The sequence below is a fragment of the Parasteatoda tepidariorum genome, chromosome 3 (genome assembly GCF_982258835.1).
Source record: "Parasteatoda tepidariorum strain Cologne lab strain chromosome 3, Ptep-v5.0, whole genome shotgun sequence".
Lineage (NCBI taxonomy): Eukaryota > Metazoa > Arthropoda > Arachnida > Araneae > Theridiidae > Parasteatoda > Parasteatoda tepidariorum.
The window spans coordinates 92,614,129-92,630,978 of record NC_141757.1 but is presented as its reverse complement, the minus strand read 5'-3'; the positions used below and the strand labels follow the sequence as shown (position 1 = coordinate 92,630,978).

Sequence of the window (16,850 nt, the reverse complement as noted above, 5' to 3'; positions counted from 1 at the left end):
GCTAGCAACTGATTAACTATTTTCTTGAACATTTTTCTTGTATGATCATTATCTAATACTGATACTTATTTCTTGTATTTTCAAATAATTTAAGTTGTTATTATATTTTGATAGTCATTAGTACTCCCACTTAATGATTATAATATTGGTATATTTCATTAATATTTAGTAAATTAATCATCTGTAAAATATTAATTTTGTTAAAATCTGTGTTTATAGTACAAAAAAAATTTTTTTTATACAATTTCTTTTTCCTCTTCCTACTAGTTTTATTATTATTATACTGAACTGAAAAATATCGAAGTATAAATTTTGGAAATAGAATAATATAAAATACATATTTTTAACATTCTTCTTAATGGAAAGGCTATGAGTATTTACTGTTTGCATGAGTTGAGGGTTATGAATGTTCTTTAGAATTTCTATATTTTTTAGAATTTTTACTAGTGAGATAAAACAACTAAAAATTTGTAATGTTTAGTTTAACCCTGCTTTTTTTTTCGTAATATAAATGACTGGACGTAAAATTTAATAAATTTAGTTACTGTAAATTCTTAAATATTGTAGGAAGTTTTATCTCTATGCTTGATTTGTTTTCTGTTCTTTTTATAGTTCAATGCGTGTTATAAGGAAAAAACGACCTTTCATAATATCTCGAGCCACATATTCTGGTCAAGGTGCTTTTAGTGGTCATTGGAGTGGTGATATAACATCAAGTTGGGAAGATCTTCGATACACAATTCCGTGTAAGATTTATTTAAAGTATTTTAGTTTTTCATCTAGTTGATGCTATTAAAATAAACTATTTACATCTTTTTTCCAAGAATTATAATTACTTGGAATAATGACTAGGTATGATTACTCAAATTCACATCATAAATTCAATATTTTTTTAAAGTTACAGTTTGCTTATTTATTAAAAAAAAATTTAAAAATAGGATAGATAAAATTTGAAATCTTGCTAGGGTTGATTTATATACATTGAATTAGTGAAAATCAATAAGAATATTTATTATTTATCTGAATATATCATTGTTAGAAAGCTATTATTTCTTTTCTTTTGAAGTGTCAAGGTCGCAAAATAAATGCTTTTTACTTGAAACCCTATTATTAAAGTTACTCTTAAAAAATTTAAAATATTTTTATAAATTAAAAACTCAATGTTAATTTTATGAGATTATGTAAATTTATTGATTTTCCTTTTCTTCTGTCCACTGAATATTGTACTACCTTCTAATTTCAAATGTTGGTTATATACATGTGAATGCTCATATTTCTTGTTATTATGAATCTTAAATAAAATAAAATATGCTGAACTAAAAGAGCTTTTATTACTCTAATAGTTACTAAATAGGATAATTAAAAAAAAGGCTACAGAATTCATTATTACAGATTTATTACTGTTAAAACAGTTTTTTACTTACAGATGGTAGCATCTGTTCACTATAAAGCAATACCATCAATGGCAAAATTAAAATTACTCATCTTACCATTTCCCCCTATATATATATATATTATTATTTGTTTAAAGAAAATAAAAAAATAAGCCTTCTGTAGCACAATTACTCAGAATTAATATCTATTTAAATCATAATTAGTTTGCTGAAAAATTATTTAAAATACTTCATTGTTTATACTAGTCTTGAAAAAACAAATCTTTGGTTATCTAACCTACATTTTCAATTATAGCACAAGTCAAATTTTGAAGCAGTTATATACATTCAAAAATTTAATTTTGGAAAATACTTCAGGCAATTTATATTATAGGAAAAAAATTATTATTTTTTTTGAATTTATTTTAATTTTTATCATTTTAGTTTTCCAATCATTATAGTTATATTTATTACTAGATTTAAAATTCGAAGAACATAAAAAAATAATGATAATGATCTCTAATATAATAATCTTTTATAATAATATGGTATTTACTATATTTTTTTAAAAACTATCAGTCTGTTTTATTTATGTTAAATAACATCTATGCTTGGGTAATGATTCGTTTACTGAAATTATTCTCTTTTAAATTGGTAAGGTAAAGCAGTCAATTTCTGATATATTTTTGTAACTCTGCTGTCAGTTTCTCTAGTATGCTGAACCCTATTTAAGTCAAACTTGAATAACTATCAACGGGTGTTGATTAACTCTGTAATTCGCTTGATTGCTTTAAAGCTTTTGAATTGCTTGATTAAATAGGAATAGCTTTATGAATAGCTGTAAGAGTGATATTTAGAAATAATGTTTTGATGCAGTTTGATTTATTTCTACATGCCTTTTTTGTGTATGATTGCAGAAATTAATATGTGTTTAGTTTAATTCTAATCAAAAACATGTGAGCATTTCATACCAATTTACCATCTCTAGTTTTTTATTCTCATACAATATTAACTAAGTTAAGTTTAAGATATTTAGTTTGTAATTTCTATATTTTACACATCATAAAATGAATTTTATTTTTAGTTATGCTTGTATTTAACATATATGGTATGCCAATGGTTGGATCAGATATTTGTGGTTTCCGACTAAATACCACTGCAGAGCTATGTGCTCGTTGGCAAGCTCTTGGTGCTTTTTATCCATTTGCAAGAAATCATAATGATTATGATACCATTGTAAGTTTCTAAATTAATTTGAAACTAGTTAAATCAGTGTTTAAGAGCTATCCATTTGTTTAAAATGATTGATTTAAAATGTGGCATTTATGAAAATTAATTTTTCTCTCTTTTTGATTGAATTTTGAAAAATATTTTAAAAATTTTATATAATAAATAAGTTATAATTTTACTGAAATAGTACAAAAAAGTTTAAAATACATCGACTACATATTGTAATATATATTAGCAAATGATATCTTGAATAACCTTTTGTTACTTATTTCTATTAGTGATTTTATTTGGAGTTAATACTTAAATCATGAGAAAATATTTCACTTGTTTTTAATAATATGTTTCTATTGAAACTATAATATGTTATAATGTGAAACTATAATACTATTGAAACTGCTTTATAATTATAAAAGTAAAAAATATAATGATAAATTATAGACACTTAGTATATAGGTATGACGTAGGACATATATGTAAAATGAGTATAGATGCAGTAGTTAGCAAAAGATTCTGTTCAAGAATTACCGAAGAATTTAAAAATAAGTTTTTTTTTTATAAAGAAAATAATTTAATTGTATTCACTTAGCTCTCATAACTGTAAGGAAACTTAAAAACAAGTAATCTAAGTTGGGAAACCTTAAATGAGAGTTTTTCTCCATGAAAGAGTCGGTCGACTCTGACATGGACCATCGGTTAGGAACCGCTGATTTAGTTATTCCTTTAATTCATTTGCCTTTAACTCCCATACATTTGGATTCTTTTTACCTTTCAATTTCCACAAAAAATTTAAGTCATAACTGTTCATGAATGGAAGTTGGAAGCTTGCGTTTCTTAAAACTATGGAAGACTCTTACAGATTTTTTGTAATCCAGTGATTTAATTTATGGTTTTCCCTATGAATACCTAAATTTAAAAAGTTGTAATAGGAGGATGGCATTTTTCTATATTTTTCAGCCAATCCACTTATTTTCATATCTGTGTAATTTTTTTCCTTCTGTAAAATAAAATAAAAAATATTATGCTATTTTTTTCCATTTTTTTTTATTGTTATTATCTTATGATATATTTTTAGGAGCAAGATCCAGCTGCTATGGGTGGAGATGTGCTTATTGCTGCTAAGAAATCTCTGCATACTCGATATTACTTGCTACCATACATTTACCATCTGTTCTATAGAAGTACTGAATTTGGTGAAGCAACAGTTAGACCTCTGTTTTTTGAGTGAGTAAATTTTGAATTGTACTAAATGCTGGTGAGCTGCGCAATTAATTTTAATCTACAGTCTATAAGTGATATAAATAATAAGTTTAGTATTTCTATACTGATCATTATTGTTTTATACTTCCATTTAATTTCTTTAACTTTTTTTTAATCAATAGCTTAACCAAAGGTATTTCTTAGTTTAAAAGTTCTCATTAAAAAAAAAATTTCTTAGAAATTGAAGTTCCTTTTAACTAGATATCACTTTTCAATACTCATTTTTAATGCTAGATTTCGATTTACCAACAATTACCCAGTAGCTCATCAGATGTTTACTTTTTTTTAAGAAAGGGCTAACTCCAGAAAAAACTCATTTTAATTTATAAAGAAGAGATTAATTAAGATAAAATTAAATTTAATCTACAGATCAAAGTTGAATGTTTTTTTTTAGAAATACATTTTATTTCAAAAATACGCATCATCTCCAGGTTTGCAAAATAATTTTTATTTGAAAATTCAGAGTTTATTATTATTTTTATATTTTATTTAATACAATGTTTTGTTAATTTTCAGATTCCCTACTGATAAAATTGCATTGAATATGGATGAAGAATTTTTATGGGGTCCAGCTCTGCTTGTTATACCAGCTCTTTATCCTGTAAAAATGATTATTTTCAAACAAATTACAATTAACTTTTCTATCATAAAGAAACAAATGCTTATCTAAATGTTTGAATTCTTTGCTTTTAGGGCATGACAGAAGTCAAAGCTTACTTCCCTAATGCTATTTGGTATGATTTTTACACTGGAGAACTAATTAGTAATGAAGCTGGATATAAAAGTTTACCTTGCAACATAACCCATATCATTTTAGCCGTTAGAGGTGGATACATATTGCCTTTACAGTTGCCTGGAAAAAATATTATGTCTAGGTGAACTATCTTTCTTTTATTTACAAATTTATTTTGTGAAAGAAAAATGTTAAATTTATAGGGAAACTTAAAATCGATTTATTTTTGAGAAAGAATTGTTGCCAAGAAGTTTTTGAGCATTGTTTTTTTTTTTTTTACTTTAATTACTTATTTACTTCAGGGTGACTTTTTAGCCCAACCTTCTAGCTATTGATCAATAATTATATATAAAAACTGTGTATAATCAAACTTTTTTTCAAAATATAGGAGAGTTTTATTATTTATGACATACATTGAGGAGAAAATTGACTCTTTATGACTTAACTTCGAATTTTTGATTGGAAATTATGTAATATACTACACTCATCGCAATAAATGCATCATCACCAACACCTTGATTTTCCACTGATAACAAAAGCAAGGTTGTACTCGTATTAAACACAAAAGGATTTATTACAGTCTAGTTCATATCTCCTTTCTTACACATCTTTGAACATTAGTAATCACATTTTTAATTGCTAAAATTTTTTTCTTAATTTTTCAATTACTTCAAAATTAAAAGACTTTTAAGGAATTTAAATTCTACCCTCTGCAATTTTCAAAATTTTAGCAATTTTATCCTATTGTTAAATTTTGATATTTTGTTCTAGGAAAGAACTTTGTGTTTATTCATTGCAAAGATTTGAAAGACTCATGACAAAGTTTTAGAAGTTTAAGAAGAATATCTCCTAAATCCAAGTTATGCTTATAACACCAGATTTTTATATACATATATTTTTTTTAACATTAGACCAACCATTCATAAAAATTGTCTTTTTAAATTCAGATCTTGTTAATTTCAACTGACAATAAACAAGTTTGTTTGTATATTTCTATTAATTTTATTTTTTCTAAATTAAATAATATCTAGTAATATATTACAGCCGAGAAAATGACTTTGATGTACTGATTGTGCTGGATGAAAATCAAGAGGCATCTGGAGAATTCTATTGGGATGATGGAGAATCTTTGGGTATATGTTAAATTTATTTTCAGATGTACTGCTACTTAACTGTGCTGAAATTTGAAAAACTAGAGAAAGGGAAACCTCCTTTTTTAATATATTAAACACTAGCAAATTTTATACCTGCTTGTATTTTTCTACGATTTCAAATATTTTGATTTATTTAAATAAAATATATAGATTTCAATTGCAAAAAAATAATTTATTGTAACTATTGAAGGAACTCTAAATGAAATGCTAGTTAATAAACTGCTATTTTTTCCATTATATTTTTGATTCTCATAAGAATTATTGTTTTTTTTTTTTATTATAGTAAATTAATTTCTCACTTATTTTTAAACAGTGTAGAATCTTCAATATTTATGTCCATTTTCGTTCTATAATTTAAGTGTATTAAATTCCTTTTATTTACTTTTTAAGTCACTCAGTTTTATTATTTTATTATACATGTGTTTATTATATATTCTCATTAACTTAACCATTATTAGTCATTATTTATTCTCATATGGAAATTCAATTATATATTTTAAATTTGAATACTTATACCAAGCTGCATATAATGATTTTTTTGAAGGACTTTTTCTTGTGATAGTGTAAAGAAAGGTGAAGTTAGTAATTTCTTAATTTTGCAGTATGAGAAAATTTCAACATGTATTTGTCAACTTTTTTTTCTTAACATTTAAATTATTGAATATTATGTTATCAAATTCATTTTAATTAAAATTTATAAAACCAAGAACAAAAGTTTGAAGTTATGTCATTCTGAACTAAAAAATTAAATTTACAATTAACAGTTATTTCAATTTTGTGCTTTTACATCTAATGAACACCTAACTGTCAAATGTTAAAACTGTGAACTGTCCATTCAAATTGGAGTAGAATTTAGCTGTTCTTCCCTTATGAAAGTTCACTGCATATAAAATTGCCTTGTACTTTATTTATAAAATTCCTGTTACATGAATACAAAATATTTTTTTAATTTAGTATATCGATTTCTTACTTATTTTTAAACAATCAAAAATTTTCAATATCCGTGTCCATTTTCCAATTATGAACCTGTCTATATAAACTCAAGATCATTACTATAAAAAATTGAAGAAATACCATCTGTAAATATTAATTATTATTCCCTTTGCATTTATCAGTCAATTTTATTTACAATCTGAGGAGTGAGAGACATGAAAAATTTATGAGCAAAAGTATATTTTATAAATGCAAATAGTATATATTAAAAAAAAATTTATGTTCACTTTTGTTTAATAATTTAGTTTTCTTTTAATAATATTTTTTTCTTATTTTAGGCACTCATCAAACAGAAATATATGATAAGAACCACTTTAGTGCTGATAAGGTAAGTTTTAATACTTTCAACAAAAATTAAAAATTTAATTTTTTTTCAATCTTTTAAAAATTAATTATTGTATGTGTAATTTAAATAATAATTTTTAGCGTATTTTTTACTAGCAAGCGGGCAAACTTTGGCACAAAATACACAGGTGATCAAATAACAAAACAATATAAAATATCGAAATAAAAAAAAATATTAACAAAACAAATAAGTAGATTCAAATGTATTGAAAATATTTGTGAATTGATCTTATTTATCGAGCTCTATTTGACACTCTCTGAAACGATTGCCTACCTCATGTTACAATCAGAGTGCACTAAAGACAACATTATCAATGATTTATTTTTAAAATTGAAAGTTAAATTAGAAAAAAAAAGTTCTTTTAGGAAAAATAAGCATTTTAAATAAGCAAACCTCTTCTCACCTTATTAAGCTAACTATTTTTTATGATATAAAATTAAATGCAAACTGAAGCAAAAAAACATAATTGTTTATTTGTTTAAAATAGCTTTATCATTCAAAACTGGTAAATTTGTTTTTACACATAATTATATCAGTTGGGATCATTCTTATAAATGTTAAGTTTTATTCATCAATCTGTCTTTTCATGACGCCCTTAGAAGTGGCATTTCCGCACCAAGAAAAGGACACTGATTAAAATTAAAATCGTTTGTGAAAAATCATGTACCTTTGATAAAAATTTTTAAGTCAGTGGAGGTAACCTCAGAACAACCAACCTCCATCAATGACCATTTGTGAAACAGAAAGTGGTTGCTCCAAGGAAGCTTTGCTGTATTAATATTTTTATATTTTTCTGAAGATTTTAAAAAATGCCTCGCCAACAATAAAATAAAATTATATTGCGTTTTTTAAAAATTAAGGAATAACACCACAGTTGAGAAACATTTTTCCATGGTACAGTGATTTTTTGTTTCCCTAATGTTTTATTATTATTATTTTTGGTATTATTTTCTTAGAATGTGAAAAAATGCATTTAATTAATGGTATTATGGTATTAATGGTATTAATAATTTTAACTTTTTGTATTTTTTCTTGATCTATCAAGAAGTTCACCAATTTGTAAATGTATGCATTTTGGCATTTACACCGAATTTTATGTGAGCAGTTTTGCTATTAAAGCTTTCATATGTATATATTGATTGTTTTTTTTATGTAATTTAATCTTATTGAAAGAAAGTTATATGTTAATTTCGTTTAGTTTTTTCAATGTAATTTAATTATATTTTTCTTTATGATTACTGTTCTGTTAACCTTTTAATAATAAGTCCATCCTCTTTTTTTTTAAGTGTAAGAAACATGCTATAAATTATTATTATCTACTATTGAATTTGATACTTTTTTCATGATGCAACATATATACAAATATATCATTAATTGATATAAGTTGGCTGCAAGCAAAATAGCCTTTCCCATTCTTTTTTACACTTTTTTTCTATTTGCAATTCCATAGTCTCAAAAATGTTGCTTGACTTGTAAGAAATTATGCAAATTTTATTGTAATAATGTTCATAGGGGGTAGGTCAGAACTAGGGTACTGCTGACTGCATGTTCATACTGGAGGCTGAATTGCTAAACATCAATCAAGACTAATGACACTTACGAGCTTCTTATTCAAACAAGCTTTAATGATTCACTCTTGATAATGCATTAGTACATGACAAATATCGAAAGGGATAAATCATAAAATAAATAGAATGAGGAATTACAAGAAGCGAACATTAACTACATAATAATAATAATAATAATAATAACAATAGTCCATTGGCAGAAGTACTGCATTGACAGCATAAGCAGAGTATAAGCATTGAAATACAAATGACAGTTCTATTTAACACTTACATGATTGACATAATATTGATGATAATATACGCTTAACAAAATTAAACTATTATTATTGTATCTGTCTCAAAAGTATATGCAAATTCAAAAGCATAACGCGAAAAAATGTGATATGACATAGCATTCAATTACCCTGCCCTCTATTGGTAAACCGCTGGTTCTCTCAAACAAGTGTGAACAAAAACCAAACTGTAAATAACATATAGAAATTTTTCTATTAATGTCTGTTAACCAGTGCAATTGGCGTCATTGATCAATGAAATGTTGTTTAACTAATAAAACCTATAGTTAAAACTGAATATTCAAATGTTTTATTTGGTAAAACAGTTTTTAAAGACAATTTTTTCGGTAGAATAAATTTCATTTTATTTTTTACATGAATATTTTTAATTTAAAAAGGACTTATTTTAAATTCAGTTTGCTTTTATGTAGGTAATTTTAACTCATATGTAATAAAAAAAAAACATATATGTGTAATTTTAATAATTATTTGCAGTTCCAAGTTTAAACCTAAAAAAAGTTAGAAATATTTTTTGTACAATATATTATATTTAATTGTGTGCACATTTTATAATTAAGATGTGTTTTTATTCAAATTAATTTTGTATATTGTTTAACAGAATTGTTTCAACAACAGTATTGTTTGGCACAACTATCCAACTAAGTTAGATCTCAATGAAATAAAAGTATATGGACTGGATAAAAGACCGTCCAAAGTAACCATTAATGAAAAAGAGGTGCAATTTCAATACTTGAAGGTATATTTTTTGTTTTCATTTTCAAAATTTATATATATATATATATATATATATATATATATATATATATATATATATATATATATATATATATATATATATATATATATATATATATATATATATATACAGGAAAATAGAACGGCACTTTAAAACAAAACTCCTCTAGTTACGCTCAATTTGCGCTTTTTTTTATATTTTGCAATCTGGCAATCTTTTTCTTCCCCCCTTTTTTTTTATTTGTCTGTAATTTTCCTTTATTTTATCTTCATTTTGAACATCTAAATCAACCTACCTCAGATCCATAAAAATTTAATATAAGAATGAGTAGAATGCAGTTTCAAGTGGTTAAAAAAAAAGAGAGATTTGGTGATATTATTAAAAACAGTACTGTATATTTCAAAAATAATGATTCTTGTAAATGTATTGATTTGTAATTCATTTTCTTTTATGCTGCTAATTTTTAATGGGTAATTAAAAGTGACAAAATGCATATATGCTGGGGAAAAAAAGGTGCATCTGCATTTTTCTTTTTACCAACATGTAATTATAATATTAAGTAAAAATTCTCTAATTTACAAAGATTAACTGTTTAATTTTAATAGAAACTTTCAGCAAGTAGGATCAGTAGTTAAAATTATTTAAAATATAATGTTCTTCCCTTTCCTGTCATATCTTTGTATTTTATTATTTCTGTGCTTCATTTAGCAAATAATTTTCTTTTTTACATTTTGCTAACTTTTTACTCAATTTAATTAGTTTTTAGAACCGAAATTTTCAATTATTGAAATATCATTTATGCAGTGAAAATTATTATCGGTGAATATGTTGACCTTTTTATAATTAAATAATAATATATAATATATTTCTATGAATAGTTTATATTTAAAAAAAGTAATCATTATGCATTTTAGTTCAGATACAATTTTTAAAACTTTTTTTTTTTTACAGAACTGATTATTAGAAAGGTAGCAAAATATTAGTTTTTCAAAGAAATATACTCTGTTAAATTTTATTTGATATCTCTGAACTGTAGTGAGTTTTTGTTTTATTTTAATGTCTAGTACTTTTTAAATTTTTACAAATAACTAATTTGAACAAATAACTAATGTTTGTGGGCGAAATCCAAAAGACTGAAATTGTATATATATTTTTTATAAAACTATTAGGTTAAATAATAAAAAATTAATTAAAAATTAAAAGTTTATAAGATTACAATTCTATTATTTTTTTTTTATAAATATCATTTTATAATCTAGTGGTGCATGAATTACTCATAACTGGACTAAGTAACAATGTTAAAAATTTTCAAATTATATGTTATAAAGAAATTGATGAACTAACGCAAAAAAATTAAATAAATGTTTTGAAAAGATGTATAGAATTGTAGACTGAAAACTTAAACACCATTTCTAATCTATTCGAATAGTTAGATACTTTTCATGAATAGAATAAAAAAAATAGCATACTACTCATGCTAGTTCATCACTTATATAGTACAATGTCAGAAACTAAAGCTTGATCTATTATGTTACAGTACAGAACCCGTTGTCCGGAAATCAGAAAACCGGAAAACCAAAAAACCGGAACGAAGTTCGTAAATTTTCCCGCCATTTTAAAAAAAAATAATTTTTTTTTTCCTCATAAGATTTTACGATTTTTCTTTCTTTTTGGAAAGATGTTTACCTTACTATCATTTTGGAAATAATCATTAGTGTATTACTTCGTTTTTTCTTCTTTTTAAGATTATTTCCAAATATTATTTTTTTTAGTTGGGTTTAACAATAAAAAAACGGCTTTTTGTAGCGATTTAGAAAACCGGAAAAATCAGTTATCCGGAATAGCGATGGTCCCGATCGTTCCGGATAATCGGTTCCGTAATGTATAATACTTTTCCTTTCATTTACTTCAATTTTATACTGTTAGAAGATCATAATGAATTTATAAAAATATGTCCTAATACTATTGTATCATTTTCAGACTACTTTATCTATAACGGCAAAGGGATTTTCTTTGAATGAATCTTTTATTGTATCTTGGACTACTTGAAGAGGATGAAAATGAAAACATATTTCACATAGCCTTTTTTTCATTGAAAGATAATAGTCCAACAAATTTTGAAATCAAATGTTTATTTTTCATACAAAATAAATTAGATTTACTACTTTATCATTTATTTACTACTTATTTTTAAAAAAATACTCTTATCATTTAAAAAATAAACTTATTAAGTATTTCATATTTAAAGTTATCATTTTTAAAAAGAGTTTTTATTTTTACTATTATTTTGTTTTATGTTTTGAAAGTTTGTATTTTATATTTATTTAACAGTTTTATTCAAACTTGTTGTGTACAATAAATAAACTGGTTTTAAAATTTGAAAAATTTACTTCTTTTGTCATCGAACACATAACCATCTGAACCAAATTTTGATTTTAAATTTAATCCACTTAAATAGCCTTAATTTGACAAAAAATAACTTAAAAATGTATAAAATGTAAAAGCTATAATAAGCAGCTAACATGTTTTGAGCTGTTACAAATAATTTCTGTAAAACATTTTTTAAAAAAATAACTGCAGACAGACAAAAATGCTTGTCAATGCTCTAATAACACTTTCAGAAACGGACATTTGGGAGCTCACAACATAAATTCTAACAAGTGGTGTCATAAGATATCACTTCAAGTTATTCTTTTTACTCCACAACTAATTATGCTTTCAGTACAGCAGTTTTTAAATTAATTCATTCTTTCATTTTTTGTATGGATGACAAAAATTGTAAGTGGATATAAAAATTTGGATTTAATTTAAATAATCTTGAATTTAAAAATAATATATAAAATTTAGCTAAACCTGGATAGGAAAATTTGCATCTGATCTACCACTTTCTACTATCATGCCTCTTCCAATACCTTAAAAGACTTTAGCAGTGTCTAACTTTGAACAATTTTACACTTAAATTTCAGCACCTCTTTGTGACATAAAAATTACATTAGAGAATCCTGATTTATATTTATAATACATTATATACAGAATTTTAATGTTCTTTTATTTTCTGCAATGTTTCTTTATTTTTATCGCAGAAACTAGTTCTATAGACTCTATGGATGTGCAGTGCTTGATTTTCATAGCTAGCTCATAGCTTTTTTTAAAATTTCAATTAATACATATTACCAACATTAATTGGGCATCATTGGTGTCAATAATAGTTTGGTGAATTTTTACAGTACTTTTCAACGAATTAGTACTTGTTTTACATTAATTTTGCCTTTCAATACATAACTATATATATATTTTTTCATTTCTTTTATAGAAGTACGTTTTAAAGGCATTACTTTAAACAAAATGAACACATGTTTTCAGATAATTTTAGAAATTCTAACTTAGTGATGTAGCAGTTCCATTCTACCACTTTTACGTTATTCATTGAATTTATCTGATACAGTGAATAAAAAATAAATATTAATGTGCGTGCAATAAACTCTTTTTTTTTCCTCCATCAAATGTCACTGCTATCTTTAAAATACATGATAAAATAGAATCGTCTATAGTTTAATTTAAAACTATGATTAACGCTTAAGCTATCAAAAAATTCTATTTCGTTTCTCACTCATCCCGCACGAACGGATCGTAGTAAAATGTTCTGATGTCACAGTGACCTTCCCAGTGCTTCGAACTAACAGTATGCCGAATTTCGTCTCTCTCGGTTGCATGATTTAGTTTAAGTGTAAAAAGGACAGACAGACATTTTTATATATATGTTGACCATTTACTATGACAATGAAGAACCAATAAAGATGATACTTATTCTTTAATATTTGTAAACCACACAGGTTTGTTTTTACATTTCTAATCCAACTAACTCTTTCTTCCTTCACATCAAAATAGTTCTAACAGTTTAATTACGGAGGGAGCGACAGCTATTGGCGTTTGTTATATATATATATATATATATATATATATATATATATATATTGTAGCTTTATCGAGCATACACTTCAAAGAGTAACTCATTTGATTATTGTTTGTTGATGACCGAGATTTCGTTTTACCGATTTTTGAAATTAGCATATTCCAATATTATTATAATTTTATTTATCATTTGTAATTCATAAAAGATTATTTGCTATTTTATAAAAACCTAACAGTTAAAGTATTTAAATGTTTGGTGCGATTACAAATATTTAAAAAAAATCAAGGAGTAGTTGCTTTCAATTTTGTTAATTTTATATTTCATTAAAACATGCTTAACTGAAATTGAACTTGACGAAAGGAATTGCATAGTCACTAAATAAAAGGACAATTTCGGCTAATTTGTGATGGGTACTGCACCTTAATACCCGATAACCCCAGGTTCTTTCACACCTTGATCCGATGATCATAAAAAATACACAACTTATTTTTTTTTCCTTCTATATTTTTAAAAAAAAAACCAATATGGATAAAACAATGAGATGAAATATAGTTTTAAATTTCGTACACAAAACTTAGTAAAAACCCATTTATGGGATGCTGTTATGGTCTTGAGGAACATCCAAAATTCTAGGTTCCCATTTTTTTTAGAATTTATTTATTTATTTATTTTTTTGGAACAGCAGATACTTCTTTAAAAATAGTCATATTAAAATTTTTTTAGAATTTTATTTAATTTTTTTTTTTTTTTTTTGAACAGCAGATATTTTTCTAAAAATAGTCATATTAAAATTGGTTCAAGATTTCGTGAAATTTTTGTGCACGAAATTCTTCATTTTACCCATCAAATTGTATAGTCGTAGAAAATCGGAACCCTTTTAATTCCTAAATTGGATTTAACCGTACGATTCGACTGTTGTTTAGATTAGACTTTCAAAAATGATATTTTTGTTAAATTGGAAATATCTCCTCTATTTAAGTTAGTTAAATGACCTATTCACGAAGATTTTAAATCAAGGTATTTATGAATTCAGCTTTTAAGCATCATTTATTTAATTTTCATTACATTCACTCGATTTTTAGACTTTGTTCTCAAAACGAGAAAGAAAGAAGATTTTTTTTTATATCGCATTTTTAAAATTTTACATTCTTATCATTTTAAGACAGACAGTCGCACCAAAAAGAATCGTTAAATTGAGCTATGGTTGTGGTTATGTAGGCTAAATTCGATGCTTCTCTGCCACACAACGATGTCTAACTTTAAAAGCATTATTTGACTTTCCATGTCTAATAATTCTTCTATGCTTGGTTGGTTTTATTTTTAGCTGAAATTTACGAGATAAAATACTTTCTTGGTTCGTGATAGTAGATGATATTCGTGAAATTGGGGAAAAGAATCTCGCGTGCCACATTACTTTTCAACACTTAATACAAACATTAAAAACAGTTTTTTCACTTTTTTTTAAAAAATTAAAAGAAATATAAACGACACTTCTGCCGTGCAATTGAAAAATCAACGTAAGCGACAAAAAAATTCAGAACTGAAATTTTTATGTATTTGGCATCTTTCATATAAGTTACATATTGCAAAAAAAAAAATAATTCACAATTAGAATTTGTTTTAGAAATTTTCTGAAATTCTATTTAGCGTTCGTAGGTTTAGCATATAAGGAAAATAGTTGTCAAGCTACTTTTCTCAAAATCAATCGCGAAGCACTTAAGTTGTTTTTTGAATTGCAAGGCAGTGTTGTTTGGGGATGCGATTGTTTTTGTTTTCCAGTGGTGTCATTTATGGTCAAGAATTCGTCTTTCGTCACACCCGTTTATAAGAACGAACCCATACATAAATCCATTCATTCATTTACAGATCATAATTTTGACCTGAACGACAGAACGATCAATTAACAATCCAGTATCCTCAGAGGTATAATTTGTTACGGGAGCATTGGGGACTTTGTGACACGACAGATTTAACGTGCACCAGTAACCATTTCTTCTTCGGCCAGCTGGATTCGAACTCACGGAGTCCACGGCCTGCCAACCAGGCTATCCCGGCTTCGTTATGAAATGCTACTATAACTCAATGGATAAAGCGCTTTCCTCCCGATAAGGTGAGCCAGGTTCGAATCTCAGCAATGGCTGATCGTTCCTATGCTGTTCCACAGTGTTGACGCATATCTACAGCAAAAATATCTACAACAAAAAAGCAAGTAATGGATTAGTATTCCATCGGGCTACCCGTGGGTGGTTTTCCTATGCATGTAATGCAAATCGTGGATTAGTTTTTAAAAAAAAATCTTCCTCGAAGGCGAGTTTGTCCCAATGTTCGATTCATGGTTTAGGAGATGGTGCGTTCGTCTCCCAATGAAATGACCTAGGTTCAAGTCCCAGCGGTGGCTGGTTGATATAAATTCTACTCCCGGCTCCGATCGACCGAACTGCTGACGTAAAATATCATGAGTGGTACATGGATCATGGGCTAGAATCTCTTCCTCTCGGGCTAACCATGCGACACTTTTGTGGTTTTCCTCTCCGTGAAAAGCAAATGCGGGTACAGTTCTTAAAAAAAAGTCCACCTTGAAGACTAATTGGTTCCAATGATTTATTGACCTTTGTCTTCTGGGTTGTGTTCAAAATTACAAGACTGCAGAGTTGAACATTGATAGCAGTAAACTCAGAATTGGGAGGCTGTTAAACTCCGGTTGAAAAATAAAATAAAATGTTTCATTCAGGTGTTCCCTTATTTTCTAGGTTGGATTAAAGTTACAAATCTACGAATTTGAATTGCAAAAGAAAACTGCAAATAGACTTTTTAATAAAGAAAATAAAATCTGAGCTATAAAATTGAAAGATATTTTCAATTATCGTCATCCGACATATAAATTAGATTTGATATTTTTAAATCGTGCATCCATGATAATGTTTTTCTTAAATATAGATTTGTGAAACGGTAGATTTGTGAAACGGATAATTTTTGAAACGGTATATTCTCAGAAAAACCTCTTTAACGTTGGACCATATTAGTCTATGGAACCAAAATATAGTTCAAATTTGATAGATAATTAAGGTGTTAAATCGAACCGTTCCCTCGTTTAAGTTAAACCATAGTATCGTGGTATTAAGTTTCAGAATTCTCACCAGCATTATATTAAGGTTGCTGAAAATTTGATTTATATTATCGTACAACACGCACCAAAATCTCCGGGAGTGTAGAATCATCATCATCATTAAATCAAACGTATCATAATAGTTTTA

The 16,850-nt window shown here is 26.0% G+C and overlaps 1 protein-coding gene across 6 annotated transcripts in view; it reads left to right on the top strand.

Moving 5' to 3' along the window:
- LOC107447132 (lysosomal alpha-glucosidase) overlaps positions 1 to 12,068 on the top strand; it is a 33,198-nt gene extending 21,130 nt beyond the window's left edge. For 4 of the 6 annotated variants that reach the window (XM_087159789.1, XM_087159792.1, XM_087159793.1 and 1 more), the window contains 9 exons: positions 613 to 746; positions 2,458 to 2,609; positions 3,676 to 3,824; positions 4,377 to 4,461; positions 4,554 to 4,735; positions 5,638 to 5,726; positions 7,019 to 7,068; positions 9,546 to 9,683; positions 11,664 to 12,068. In XM_087159789.1, coding sequence (XP_087015915.1) covers positions 613 to 746; positions 2,458 to 2,609; positions 3,676 to 3,824; positions 4,377 to 4,461; positions 4,554 to 4,735; positions 5,638 to 5,726; positions 7,019 to 7,068; positions 9,546 to 9,683; positions 11,664 to 11,732 — 1,048 coding nt within the window. In that variant the 3' untranslated portion in view covers positions 11,733 to 12,068. Of the gene's footprint in view, positions 1 to 612; positions 747 to 2,457; positions 2,610 to 3,675; positions 3,825 to 4,376; positions 4,462 to 4,553; positions 4,736 to 5,364; positions 5,544 to 5,637; positions 5,727 to 7,018; positions 7,069 to 9,545; positions 9,684 to 11,663 lie in introns of those variants that run through there. The other 2 variants (XM_087159790.1, XM_087159791.1) reach the window with 2 other exon arrangements.
- Positions 12,069 to 16,850: the final 4,782 nt, after the last annotated feature.